The 15191-nt window shown below is 38.9% G+C and overlaps 1 protein-coding gene across 1 annotated transcript; it reads left to right on the forward strand.

The window, feature by feature from the left end:
• Positions 1 to 3497: 3497 nt before the first annotated feature.
• On the forward strand, positions 3498 to 13553 carry ZFAND5 (zinc finger AN1-type containing 5). The gene is made up of 6 exons (XM_088130217.1): positions 3498 to 3954; positions 7540 to 7696; positions 7923 to 8034; positions 8393 to 8493; positions 12697 to 12822; positions 13012 to 13553. Exons 2-6 carry the CDS (start codon positions 7546 to 7548, stop codon positions 13158 to 13160), a joined length of 639 nt encoding a protein of 212 aa, XP_087986343.1. The 5' UTR covers positions 3498 to 3954; positions 7540 to 7545; the 3' UTR covers positions 13161 to 13553.
• Positions 13554 to 15191: the final 1638 nt, after the last annotated feature.

A 15191-nucleotide genomic window follows, 5' to 3' on the forward strand; every position in this document is an offset into this window, starting at 1 on the left:
TCAACTATGAGAGACAAAATGGGGGAAAAAATCCAGAAAATCACATTGTCTGATTTTTAAAGAATTTATTTGCAAATCATGGTGGAAAATAAGTATTTGGTCACCTACAAACAAGCAAGATGTCTGGCTCTCACAGACCTATAACTACTTCTTTAAGAGGCTCCTCTGTCCTCCACTCGTTACCTGTAGTAATGGCACCCGTTTGACCTTGTTATCAGTATAAAAGACACCTGTCCACAACTTCAAGCAGTCACACTCCAAACTCCACTATGGCCAAGACCAAAGAGCTGTTGAAGGACACCAGAAACAAAATTGTAGACCTGCACCAGGCTGGGAAGACTGGATCTGCAATAGGCAAGCAGCTTGGTGTGAAGAAATCAACTGTGGGAGCAATAATTAGAAAATGGAAGACATACAAGACCACTGATAATCTCCCTTGATCTGGGGCTCCATGCAAGATCTCACCCTGTGGGGTCAAAATGATCACAAGAACGGTGAGCAAAAATCCCAGAACCACACGGGGGGACCTAGTGAATGACCTGGAGAGAGCTGGGACCAAAGTAACAAAGGCTACCATCAGTAACACACTATGCTGCCAGGGACTCAAATCCTGCAGTGCCAGATGTGTCCCCCTGCTTAAGCCAGTACATGTCCGGGCCCGTCTGAAGTTTGCTAGAGAGCATTTGGATGATCCAGAAGAGGATTGGGAGAATGTCATATGGTCAGATGAAACCAAAGTAGAATGTTTTGGTCTAAACTCAACTCGTCGTGTTTGGAGGAGAGAGAATGCTGAGTTGCATCCAAAGAACACCATACCTACTGTGAAGCATGGGGGTGGAAACATCATGCTTTGGGGCTGTTTTTCTGCAAAGAGACCAGGACGACTGATCCGTGTAAAGGAAAGATTGAATGGGGCCATATATGGTGAGATTTTGAGTGAACACCTCCTTCCATCAGCAAGGGCATTGAAGATGAAACGTGGCTGGGTCTTTCAGCATGACAATGATCCCAAACACACCGCCCGGGCAACAAAGGAGTGGCTTCGTAAGAAGAATTTCAAGGTCCTGGAGTGGCCTAGCCAGTCTCCAGATCTCAACCCCATGGAAAACCTTTGGAGGGAGTTGAAAGTCCGTGTTGCCCAGCAACAGCCCCAAAACATCACTGCTCTAGAGGAGATCTGCATGGAGGAATGGGCCAAAATACCAGCAACAGTGTGTGAAAACCTTGTGAAGACTTACAGAAAACGTTTGACCTCTGTCATTGCCAACAAAGGATATATAACAAAGTATTGAGATGAACTTTTGATATTGACCAAATACTTATTTTCCACCATGATTTGCAAATAAATTCTTTAAAAATCAGACAATGTGATTTTCTGGATTTTTTCCCCCATTTTGTCTCTCATAGTTGAGGTATACCTATGATGAAAATTACAGGCCTCTCTCATCTTTTTAAGTGGGAGAACTTGCACAATTGGTGGCTGACTAAATACTTTTTTGCCCCACTGTAAGTACATTCAGGGCCACATACACATTCATTGCAACACTTGGGAGACCAAAGCACTGAAAAACAATTATTTTGAGGCTCTACAGGATAACATTGGCACTACTTAAATTCAACTTGCCCCTATTTGAGAAAAAGGATCTCAGTTAAAGAAGGGGCTGTATCATGTGATAACAATCACTGCTTTCAGTTATGTAGGATAAAGGTCATAGCTTTCAGCCAACCATAAAAGGGATCAAATGACTTAACAAGACCCATGAGGCTTCTTTTTGGGTAAATATAATCAGTCATTTTCACTTATTACATATTCACGATTAACAATTTCATTGCAGAACAGAATATTTATCACTAATACAGTACTAGCACACCACACAGAGAATTTTACAAAATAGAAATGTTTCTAATAATTCTAAGAATTTATCCATATATTACTATAAAGACTTGAAGTGATGTGGAAAAAAATACAGTGTCAGAAAGAACTGATATGTTCAGAATTCAAACACCTACTAGGATGCCCTTTTTTCAATCAACAATGTTTAAGGGGGAAAAAGGCACTCTGCCTGATGAGAAGGCTCCATACTAAGCAGTGTTGCTGCACAAATGTAATTCATGTGCCTGGATATGTCACAGTAACAGAGCAAGATGTGCTTTGGACTATGGCCAAACCTCCATGGAAAAATAAAGCACACAAAGCATTTAGATGCTATAAAAGTTGAAATTCTGCAAAATCATAGGAGTATCAAAAAAGAGAAATGAGGGCCGCTGATGTAAAGACATCTTGCCTAACAAAAAGGTTGGTAAGATCAGTTAAACTGCAGCAACCCTAATTAATAAAGCCAAAATAAAATTTCTCTTGGATCCAACAGGTTGTAGCAGCAGAAGAGATGCCAAGCAACTCCATCGGCTCAGCTGAGCTAGTAATCATTTATTGGCACTCTCTTTTAAATTATTTATTTTCACAGGTACCAACAAGACCAGCAAATCCAGACATCAGTACAGCAGGTTGTAGGATCTCTACTAACATTATAAATTAAGGTCTGAGCTTCCCAGTTATTCTTTTTTATTCTAACATGCCTTCTTAACCTGTAAACATGAGAGAACAATGTTGTGTTAACAGAACTGTAAACACGTGAAGAGAATTGTTTAAATACATTAATTTAAAATCATAAAAATGGTTTAAACTAATCAATAATCAACAGGATATTTTACAAACTGCTAGATCAATAAAAGCGACCATAACTATGTTGGGTGTCAAAAAAAAAAACAAATCTAAGATTTAGCAGTATCTTTATTACGACCATTTTTAAAAAATGACATAAAAATGTGCAAATTTTTGAACGATTCAGAACTCTTCACCAGGCAAGCGATCACAAAAAACAGAGCACGAAGAAGGTCCAAAAATTAGGCCAGATACGGTTACAATTTAAAGTCTTTCCCCATTTTCCTTAGTGGTTATATTTTCCAATAATGCCTAGAGAATGTGCAAAATGTCCGGCTTTGATACACACGTCCAACCTTTTACTTTTGATAATAGTATCCGTCCCTCTTATTTCGGAGCGCATTCGAAACGAGAAGAAATGGCTCGCTAACATCGTAATCCCACCTTAAAAGCGAGTCTCCTAGAAACAGCACGCCTCCTGAAGGATCAGCTCTTAATCCCTCCCCTCTCGGCGCTTTTCAGATCGGAGACAAACCGACCTCGCGATCCACTCAAGCCTCCATCCCAGCCCCTCAGCTGCCTCTTCCCATCCGCCCTTCTTCTCCTTTCAGCGAGCAAAGGGGCGGGGAAAAGGGAATGACGGTGACGTTGACACTGACTGTGAACTATGAGGCGGCGCTTGCGCCGTCGCTCGTGTACACGTCTCCGTCCCCCTCCACTAACCGCTTTTCCCCAATGTACGGGGGGGGAGAAGAGACGAGGGGGAGGGGAAGAGCGAGGGAGGAGTTGGAATGGTGACGTATCAGGCCGCCCTTCCTCCTTTCTGCTCCTCCCCCTCGCCCACCGTGAGTGACTCCCATCAGGGCACAGCGAGCGCGCCCGCGCCAGTCAGCGCATTAAGAGCCTGGCGGCCGCCTACTTTTCTTCACCCGGAGTGACTGGGCTGCCCGCGCGCTCTCTTCCTCCACACTCAAAGGACGGTTTGTGCGCGGGAGGCTGTACGTTTCATCAGGGCCCGGAGGCTCGCGGCAGCCGCCGCCGCCATTATCACCAGCGCGCGGCGAGGAACCATCTTTCCCCCCTCCCTTCCTAGCCGTGTCTAGCTCCGCGCAGCGGCACCAGCAACTACTCCTCCTCCTCCTCTTGGAACAAAGGAAAGAAGCGGCGGCGGCGGTTGCTGCTGCTGCAGCTCCGGGACCCTCTTCCCGCTAAAGCCCCAACAGCGGCGCCTCCCCGTCTCTCTTTAGTCTCTTCCCTTGCAAGTCGAAGTATCTCGGACACCGAGCGAGCGGGTGAGTGGCGAACCAAATGCTTTTCATTCCCTTCCCCTTCCAGGTATGGGGGGGGGGGGGATTATAGAAGGGGCGTCGTTCTCCATCTGGCCTCGATGGAGGTGCGGGAAGAGGCGGGGGCGTTTGCCAAGGGACGGCGCTTGGAGCGGGGGGGGGGGTCTCGCCTTCCGTTGTGCGAGCCCGCGAAAGCTGGGGGGGAATGAAAAAGAAAAATGAAAAGGCTTCCCTTTCGCTTTGTTTGGACAAGGAGGACAGTGGGGTAGGGAGGAAGACAAAGGGCCGCTGTGCCCGCTTGGTTGCGTGGCTTCAAGGGGGGGGCGAGAGAAATTGAGAAAAATATGGATGCTCTTTTTCCTCTCCCCAGTGCTCGATGTCGGGTGGCGATTAAGCAGGAGGGGGCTGTCGCGAAGGCTAAAGCCGCTGAAAGGGGGAAGAAGCGGCGGAAGGGGAAACAAAGAACTGGAAGGAGACAATGGGCGTCCTCGGCTTGCCGGCGCGGGGTGGGAGCGAAGCCTTCCTCCTTCTCTCTTCCCGCCTTCCCCCTCCCTTTTCCTCCGGGCAGAAACGGCCTTTTGTGGCTTTGTGCGCGGGTGCGATCGTTTGTGCGTTGCCTCGGAGCGTGGGGGCGACCGCTTGGCTTTCCCGAGCTAGCTTGGCCTTGCTATGACTCAGTGGTTTTCTTTCACGAGGCCCCCAGGCCTCGGTATGTGTTTGTCAGCTGGGTGGATGTGGCTTGGGAGAGAGGGAGGGGGAACAGCGAGGCTGGAGCAAGGCCCCTGCCTCTTCCAGCTTCTCGCCCATCCCCTCCCGGTAGCTCAGTAAGGAGAGTCCGCCCCGACCGTCATCGTCGCCTGCCATTTTCTACCATCCTTTTTGTCGGCGCGTTGCGCGTCCCGGAGTCCTTGGCGCCCGAGAGCGGATCTCTTTCCTTTTATTTACTGCCTGCCCCCCGCCCCCGCCCGCTCTAAGCGCTGAATTACTGGCAGCGGCTTCTCCTTTGTTTCCTCTGACTTGGCCGGTCTCCATTATGCCACTACGAAATCCCTGTTTCTTGTTTTCTTGTCCTCTGGGTCCCACAAGCTTCAGGATTTGCCTGGAGGCGCTCTTCTTTCTAAGGCCTCCGAGTTTAATCAAACTGCCTTGCTGTCTTACAAAGTTAGATAAACGGGCATGTAGGTTAGCTGTCCAGTTGCGTGCCATAAGTGATGCAATTTCTGTGGGTGTAATACTGAATTAGTAATCACGGTTTTTCCTTTCTTCATCTTAAATTCCATTTTTTTCCAACATTAAGCAATCCACAGAGGGGTGTTGACTTTATTGTTATGACTTCTTCCTTTTGATAGAATAACTTCTTAAACCATTTCAGATTTTAGTTTTTAAACATGTAATTCAATTCAGCATTTCATACCACTATTCCATTCTACTCCATAGGTTTTTAGAACAAGTGTTGATGGAGGAGTTCCTAGTGGTAATGGAAAGTTAGGTTGAACAAGAACATCTTTATTTTAGGATGTGTCATCTTTAGTTGGAAGGCTGGAACCAAACTTTTATAAAATTAAACTAACCATCTGATTTTATAGCCCCTGTATATAGGGATGGCAGAACAATCACCTATACCATGGTAACTAAATTAGTTTGACACATTCTCTAATTGTTGGCTCTCCCCATTTTTTTTCTTTTATAGAACTGTGAGATGCACTGTAATTGGGTTTGTTTTTTTTTTAAAGTTCAACATGAATACATATTTTGCTCTTTTAATATTGTGAGGTGTCCTGGAACTAGGCAGCTTTTGAGATAAAAATAGAAGCTGATTTCAGAGGCCCCTGTTGACAGGGTTTTATCTGAGCTTCTAGCTCAGCTTGTCACATTGCAGCCTTGTGACAAGCGGAAGCTAATGCGCTCCCCCATGTGACCTTAGCTTCTGAGGAAAAACTAAAGCTAGAGGACACACATGAGGTGGCATTAGAAACCAGCATTTCAGTTAGACTAACGGTGTAAAGCATGTTAAATAACATGAGATTATAAATTCCATGCTAAGTGCCACTTGAAAGCTATCTGAAAATCAGAACTGACCTCTCATTTCATTTAGCATCAGTTCTGAACTTCTTTTATTTTATTACTCCATTCCCCATTTTTGGAACATCTGTCCTGTTACTTTTTAGAGAATGTTAAAGTTTGTAGTCCTTAGTTGTTTTAATCAAATGTTTGCTATACATTCTAGGTTGTCTTTTATTCAGCTATATATAGCTTATACTCCTCTATACCACACTTATTTGCCGATGAAAGGTTTCTTAAAAAATACTGCTAAGAGAACTGAAAATGGCATTTTATTGAAGGGGGCTTTGTCTTTATAAAGGTCCAGTACTAAATATGACTGATTGAGTAGGCTAGTATTTCTAATAAATCAATAAATAGCCTTAAATTACTTTATATCTACTGTGCTTAATTTAAATTGTGTCAGTCTTAGATCTGATTTACAAAGCAGATTGCATGCTTACAAAATGTAATCTCGTGCATAGTTTAAAACTACAGCCTGGATGTTTAATGATGTTTGGAAATCTGTCTGTGTACAAGTAAAACTACCACTTTGGAAGGCTAATACATACTTTCTTCCATTCTTCTCAAAAATGTACTTTAAAAGCTGTATACTTTGGAATAATGAGATGTCTCTACTCTTTGGTTATTTAGGGAAAGGATAAAAATGAGTAGCCTGTCAGGTTTTGTTTTGGACTTCTATTAGGAGTGAGAATAGATTAAAAAAAATCAAGTCTCGTGCATGCATACATAATCAAAATCTTATGTTCCAAGTCTTATATTTAATATCATAATATTGATAATAATAGTTCTGCAAAACATTTGTTTATGTGATTGTGGCACTGATTTTGTTGATACAGTACTCATTCTGAAAGCAGGATTAAGCATTATAGAAGGAAAATACTACTTTACATTTTCTCTCTTTGCATACAAGTCACTTCCTTCCCAATTGAACAGAGACCTGTATAAAAGCAATCTGAAGTCCACTTGCTAGCTCAGGAACTTTGGACTTAAGATAATTGTCAGTGAAATATGCAGTTAGATGCAGATCTGTGTGATAATCATAATATGAGTAGGCCACATAGCACCTGCACATTCCATTTGTATTTGTTTTTTTAGGGTGCAGGGAGCATTCCCTTTTATAGAAAAAGAATCTGTTGGGTGAGGGTTGAACTGTATGGCTTTAGGCTGAAAGGAATCAAATGACAAGCAGCTTATTTTCTTTAAGCTTAACTCACAGCTTTAACAATTGAGAGTGCATACTAATTTCTCCATCCACCTACCTTTGAGGAGGTATCAGTGCCTTTGTAGACAGATAAAATGGAGGAAGAATAGGTTTCCCCTTCACACCTTACAGTCTTCAAATTATATGAATTTTCATCAGTCCTGTCCCATCTCTGTTTCTGATGATCTTCCATTTCATACTGAGGATATTAATTCTATATTTATGCAGAGTGATATTGTGTCATATCAGCATTTGTAATAGCAGTTCCATGTGAATTGTGAATGTATGGCAGCTCCTAATTAAGTATCCCTTTCCTCTGTTTACAGCACAACATGGCTCAGGAAACCAACCAGACCCCAGGGCCCATGCTGTGTAGCACAGGATGTGGATTTTATGGGAATCCTAGAACTAATGGAATGTGTTCCGTCTGCTATAAAGAACATCTTCAGAGACAGCAAAATAGTGGTCGAATCAGTCCAATGGGTATGTTTTGGAGCAATATAATGGAATACTAGATATGGCTATAGTAAATTTCAGAAGTAGCCAGTTGGAGTGAATATTACATCATGCCTTCCCAAGCTTTGAAACATTTTTCTCAGGTCTGGATTCATTCCCTTTAGTTAGAAAGACTTGAAGCATTTAATAACAATTGTTTTATTTGCTTAAACGTTCTGATGTATTTGGTTATATTTCTTTTTTTATTACTCAGGAACATCAGGTGGTTCCAATAGCCCTACCTCAGATTCTACATCTGTACAGAGAGCAGATACTAGTTTAAACAACTGTGAAGGTGCTGCTGGCAGCACATCAGAGAAATCAAGGTAAAACAGTGAGAAAGATGTTGTATAAAATTAAGCCTGAAATTACTTAACAGAAACATTTTTGCTTTTGTTCTATTATTGCATTAGATTCTGCTATACTTAGTTAATAGAGGAAATAATCAGTCTATTTTTGCAGTTAGTCTGAGAATTACAATGATGGAATGTTTATAGTATCTTGGATGACTGTAAGATTAGATTTTAAGGTCAGTTGTTAATAATCTGTTATCAAAATATATTACCAGTGGGTTCAGTAATAGTTACCAAAAGGAGCTCAAGTTGTTAAAATCTTAGCTTTATAAAAATTCTAGTCTTCCTAATAGCACTAACAAATTGCTTTCATTTCACTGAATGCAAGCAGAAATGTGCCTGCTGCCGCCTTGCCTGTAACACAGCAAATGACAGAAATGAGCATTTCAAGAGAGGAGAAAGTAATTCCGAAAACAGAGACAACAGAGCCAGGTATGCCTCTTTAAAGTAACTTGAGTGCAGTTAGTACAGTGGGACCTGGCACGTCTAAATGTCTATAATCAAGGAAGAAAACTATATTATTTGATATTTGAACACTTCTTATAAAGTTAGTCCAGCTATGAGGCAGCAACCTAGCCAACTGTGGCTGATCTCAGAAACCTAAGCAAGATAGGAGCTGGTTAGTACTTGGATGGGAGGCACCAGGAAATCCAGGGATGTAGACTAGAATATGAAGTCCAAAGGGTTGGGGGTGGGGGGCATTGGAAGAAGAAAGTGGCAAACCACTTCCATGTAGTTACCAAGATTACATAGTTGTGTCCATGAGTCACAGGGTCAAACTCAGTTCAAAGGAAACTTCATCTTTTTACCACATATACTTAAGAAAAAAAGCATGCAGGAATGCATTCTCTTTCAATAAAAATGTTTAATTTTCTAATCACATCAACAGCTAATAAATTCAGTAGTCGAAATAAACTGAAAACCCCATGCAAAATGCTTATTGTGTTTTAATATTGAGGACATGCTCTGCTATGAATACATTACAAATTTTGACAAGTTGCAAAAGCTCATTTGTAACATCAGGAAACCTACTTTCAATCCTTAATATATATTCATTTTCATATCCATACTCTGCTCATTAATCAGGTTTGTAAACAGGGGTCATCAAATGTTTTATCAAAGCCCATTTTTAATAATACATTCCTCTGTACCATCATCATGGCAAATGCTCCTTTTAGAGCATTTCTGCTGTAAAATGTTTTATCCACTTTAATGTATACTGTAAAATAACCTCTTTAAATGCATTAAAGTGAATGTAGATTAAAGGAAAGTACTGCTAATAACTTCATCTTTTAGTTAGAATTATCAATAATTAGAAAAAACTAACTGGTTAAATAGTGTTTTGAAGGAATCTTGTAATACATGGAAGATTTCACATAACATTAGGTATGATAAAGGGGAAACGACTAACATGAAAAGGTAGATATGTGTATCTCAATATAGGCAAAAGTCTGTATTCAGAAGTCCATAAAGTATACTCTGAGCCTTCTCCTCTTCTTTCTTTTCTCAGCTTCCTTCTGAAAAATTAGTGCTTTCTTTAGTTGTCTGGCATAAGTGGAGGATAAAGTGAGAAATACATTTTGGCTTTTACTTGAACATTAATACCAATAAGCTGAATGGGCAAAAATGGAGAAATCCCACATCTCTAGATAATAACAGCTTGTTTATAACAAACAATAATATTTTAAGGAAATATTTAATAATTATGGCCTAAATAATTACTTTTTGACATGTATCAAATGTAGTTTTATGAGCAACCAAGTTATATATTATACATTTGATTAACTCACTTTATATCTGTAACCAAAGGTTAATTATATATTGCACATGTTCAGACTTTTCCCCAAAATGCTAAGCAACAACACACTTTTCTTTCATTGATTCAAAACTTTAAAAATTTCACACCAACTGAAATGGATTGACATTAGGCATTTTGCATGGATTATGTATTGATATGTGATAATTTTCCACATTGTTTATATTAGTTAATATTAAAGTTATGGTTGATGTGGATGTAATCATTTGAACTTTTACACTCTCCCAATACTTTAAATTATAATTCTCATGATTCCTTAGCACTAATTGTGCTCGTTGAGTTGTAATACTTTTTACTGCATGATTTTGTTCTTAAATATTTAAAAATTGAAATGTCTAAAGAGTTTTCCCAGTGTCCTCATTGGTGCATTTGTATCATAAGGGTGAATTTCAGTGGGATATGAGACAAAATAGTTTTGAGGTAAAAAGCAGCTCACATGCATATCTATTGATCAACAGTTTTATTCATTGTTGTGACCTTTCTTAGAAGGGAATTGTTTTTAATGCCCAATCATGTTTCAGTTCACAATTTTAGGATGGCTTAAAATTACGTTATATTGTTGTGTTAAACATCCCTGCATCATGATTAAAAATGGTCACAGTAGCTGCTTTAATTCAACGTTTAAATTATATTCAGTATAATCCAGTATAGATACTTAATGCATATTTCACTAAGCTCAACAAATAAACATTTTACTATAGGCAGTACCATGAGTGAAAGGGATATTGATCTCTGTCTGGAAGGTGGCAGAGGAGTCTCCAGTTTTTACTACAATTTTATCAATAAAGTTGTTTATAGGCCTGCAGTCATGCTAGCTCTTTATTGTAATGATATCAACATCTCTAAGATATACACACATTTTCAGGGCCAACAATGCTTCCTGTTTATTTTGAGCAGTTGTAAGCTGTTGCAGCTGCTGTTTGAAATGTGATTGGAGGGTAAGAGAGCTACTTCAAAGTACCCTCTTTCAGAAAAAACAGGGTTTTTTTCCAAAAAAGGTGGCGTTAAGTAGAACTTGTTGCTAAAGGTATAGTGCAGTTCCCACAGGAAAATTAAAATGCTCTGATAACTCCTAAGTATTACTGTCTTTGTCAGAACCAGGGAAATGTTAGCTTTCCAGATATAGGGGGATCAGAGTCTCTTATGCCTCTGATTATTGGATGCGTTGATTGGGGTTGATAGAAGTTGGAATTCCATAATATTTGAAGGATTCTCCACACCTGTCATCTCACAACATGTATTGCCAGACTGCGCAGAAGTCTAAAGTTTAAACCATTGCCACCAAATTTGTCAGTTCTGCTTCTTGGTGCCTTTGATAAAGCTCAGTGTCAGAAATGGTTTCTTGATTTCTTATAAGATAGTTGTAGTCGCCTATTACCAAATTGTTTCAAAATTTTCCAAACTATTAAAATAATTCCATTATATAAATGTTCCTCAAGATAGTTGAAAAAAGAAATGGGAAAGAGGTGAAAAATGACTTAAGTCTGGTTATATACCCAATATCATTAGAAGACTTCAAGAATGTTTTTCCAAATAATTTTTATAGAAATAATTAGGCTTCAACATTAACATTGTCCATGATACAACATGGTCAAAATAACTCCAGCAAATGTTCCATTGCTTCAAGTTGATTGTGTCTTGACAGAACAAAGATAGATGGCATGATGGTTCATGGAGATGTATGGCTATCACCCAAATAAAAAACAAATGCTGAAGGGATGGTTTTTAATACCTATGTACAAGGAGCTAAGAAACATTCTGTTTTTCCTCTGGCCCATCCTGAACTGGCTGTTCCATTTTCTAGAAGTTAATTCTGCTAGTTGGAAGCAGTTTATGGTATTCCAGGCATCATAATCCAGGTTGAAAAACAATTCTCAAATCTTCACAGCAAGCAATAATGATAGCAGTTTGAGTGTGTGGATTTTTTAAAACACTTTTTGCAGCTTAATAGTGGTTGCATTAGAACTATAACAATAAAACACCACTACTGCCTTTGCTAGGCAGCAAAGCTCAAGAAACTAAGAAAATCAGCATTTATATATACTTTGACAGATGAACTAAAAGGTACCCCAACATTTTTTAGAATATATATGGCATATAGACTGAAGTTAAAAAAAAAAAAAAAAAACCCCACATAGTCCTTGCATTTACAGTTTACAGCCAGGAAAAATCCAACAGCATAGGGAACAGTTGTGTAATGCATTCAGTGCACGTGCACCTCTTTGGACTGGTAATAGCTCCCTGTCTGCACAAGAATTTGCAACACAGATCGGGAATTTATTCTGAATGCAGAGACAGCAGCCTGTGTCACCTAGGCAAGTCAGTGACTAGTACTCAGTAGCAGCAGTTTCTCCCTACGCTTAGATAATCACTTTTTCTTTTCACTCCTGCATCACACATCTATCTAATAGCAGGGATGAAACTGGCCCTGCTACAGTATTTGGTAATAAGTAAACATTTTGCAAATAAACATTTGCATTAAACATTAAATAAACATTTACTTGGTAAAAATAAACATTTTTGCAAAAATAATAGAAATAGAAAAATAATAGAAAATACCAGTCTCAGCACTCAAAACAATGTAATTCCAGTCAAGTATTGTTCAGAGGACAGAACATTTCAGAATATTTTTGTTTCAGGCTCTTAATTAAGTTCTGGTCTTTTGTTTCAAGTTTGAAATGCTGGAAACTTCCATTTCAAGTTTAAAATATTTTGTATATCTCTGTTTAACAATGGAGTGTGTGAAAAGATGGTGGAGATGAAAATAGTTCAAATTAAAACAGAAAGGCACATTTAACCAATTTCTTTTGTTCTTTTAGTGGTTACCCAACCAAGTCCTTCAGTCACTCAACCTAGTACATCTCAGAATGAAGAGAAAACACCCGAAATGCCCAAACCAAAGAAGAACAGATGTTTTATGTGCAGAAAGAAGGTTGGACTTACAGGTAAGTTATTATTTTATCCAGTTCCTTGCTTTTAAAAAGTGTATTTGGGAAATATTTAAAGCTCTTTCAAACAAGACAACCACAGAAACAAGCATCCTTGGAGATTAGATGTATTGTTTAGAAAGATAATGCCTTAATTATAAGACTTCACCATAACTTATTCAAGGTGGTACTTCTGTGTCTTCACAGGATTTGACTGCCGATGTGGAAATCTGTTTTGTGGACTTCACCGTTATTCTGACAAGCACAACTGCCCATATGATTACAAAGCAGAAGCTGCAGCAAAAATCAGGAAAGAGAATCCAGTTGTTGTGGCTGAAAAAATCCAGAGAATATAAACTAACCTACTTGGTGCAAAGACTGACTTCCTTTGTTTTTATTTTAAAATATCCTAGGAAAACATTAAAGAGCAGATGCATGGCCATTTTCCTTTGATGTTCTCCAGAGTTTTACTTTAGTTTGTCTTATTGATTGATATTTTAGGATATTGTGGGTGTTACAGGCAGAATTGGATAGATACAGCCCTTTAAAATGTATACATGCCCTCCCCCAAATGAATGAAAGAGTAAGACCTGCATTGGAAAACAGACATGCACAAAGGACAGAGTTGTCTAGTTCACATGTGCCAAACAGATGCATAAAATCTGCATGTTTGCAGCAGATTTGCCTTTTGGGATTGTTAATTGAGGTATATCATCTTTGGATAGTGCTAATGTGCCTGTTTGATTAAATGATACACCAAGAAAAATGAGTCTACTTTTACCATACTTAACTGTAATCATCTTTAATTTCCACACTTCATTGTTTTGAGGCTAAACTGCAGAGGAGCCAGTTTCTAAATGAAAATGGGTGTTCAGGTGCCATAAACTGCAGTTTAAGATTACCTTCTAAAGGATGTAATCTTTGGAAGTGATAAAAATTGTTCAACTGTTAAAAACTAGTTCCCAAAGGAAACTTCTTTTTCAGAAATTTATGAACTAGCCTACAACAGAAGACTTGTCTGCTTCTTACTCTTAAGTAGCTAAATACATTGTGTAGCACAATGCAACTAGAATTTATTTCAGTTTACAAACTAAAGGCTACATTTTTAATAAAGATAATCACAGCAGCTCTTTCAGATAAGCACCTGCATCTGATGAACCTAGTTTGCAAATGTATTCAAGCCTTTAATTTTTCATGTACATCTTAAGTTGAATGTGTTCTGGGTTGAAAAGGTTAGCCTTTAATTTTTTATAGTTTCCAAATGTAGTGAGATTGCACCCTTTTGCATGGAGAAATCATACCCAATATGGCTGCTGTACACTTTAAGTGGTACCTGGAACCACTCTGAGGGGCTGCTTTTATCATTTTAATAGTATTTGGGTGTAGGACTGTAGTGTTCTTGGGTGTATTGCATGGGCTGCATTATCTACAGCATTGTACAATAACAACTCTAGAAAAGGCAGTATACTTCACTGATGCTTGTCTGGTAATATCACTTCTGTGTTATAATGGAAGGGTTTTTTTGTGATGTATGAAACTTGTGTTTTTTATATAAACAAGTACAGTTTAGAGTAGTATAGTGGTAATGCCTGTTCTCATTTGTAAATAGTTGTGTATACATAGGGCACTACTTCTGATTTCTATTGCAGTGTTCAGTCTTAGTTTTCTTCATTAAAAGCATCAGGTCTTTGCTTTAAATTTTGTCCTCAGTTGAGTTATTAGATAAACAAATGTGTACAGATAGTTCATATTTATGTATTGCACATAATCATGCTACCCAGCATCTATGCTATATTGTATTATGTAAATAATAAAATCATGTACAGAGGGATATAGTTCCTTTTGTGATGGTTCATTGGCATGGAAACTAATTGAGTAACTTGAACGCTCTGCTGGTGGGGAAGAAGTGGTTGCAATTTATCGTTCAGGCTTTATTGCTTTCTAATTCTTGGGTTTAACTATGCTAGCATGTATGTTTCTCTCCTTGCAGAATTTTTAAATTATTACTGTTTTCACTTTGAAAGATAATGTAGTCAGATGAGCAAAGCATATAAGTAGGAATATATACACACCTGGACAGAAATTCAGTAAATAACAGTATCAGTATGATTGAAAAGGGAAATGTCTTAATCATTCTACATGCTTCTCCAGTAGGAATTCTTTCTAGTTGCCATTTTGGCAAACTAATTCTTTGGCCAGATTAATTAGTTGCGGCCCTTGATGATTCACTAAATGTGGACTTAACTATTCTGCACCTTGGTTAATTCTTTATTAACAAAGAAACAGGTAATTTATACTGTGTGCAATATGAAGAAAGGTGCATTTCATCTTTTAAAAAAATGAATGTGTTGCCTACAGTGCTCATTCTTCTGCATTTATATATTAGA

Source organism: Python bivittatus, unplaced genomic scaffold, assembly GCF_059951505.1.
Source record: "Python bivittatus isolate LINGU-HERP-01145 unplaced genomic scaffold, Pbiv_v1 ctg000850_np1212, whole genome shotgun sequence".
Classification (NCBI taxonomy): Eukaryota; Metazoa; Chordata; class Lepidosauria; order Squamata; family Pythonidae; genus Python; species Python bivittatus.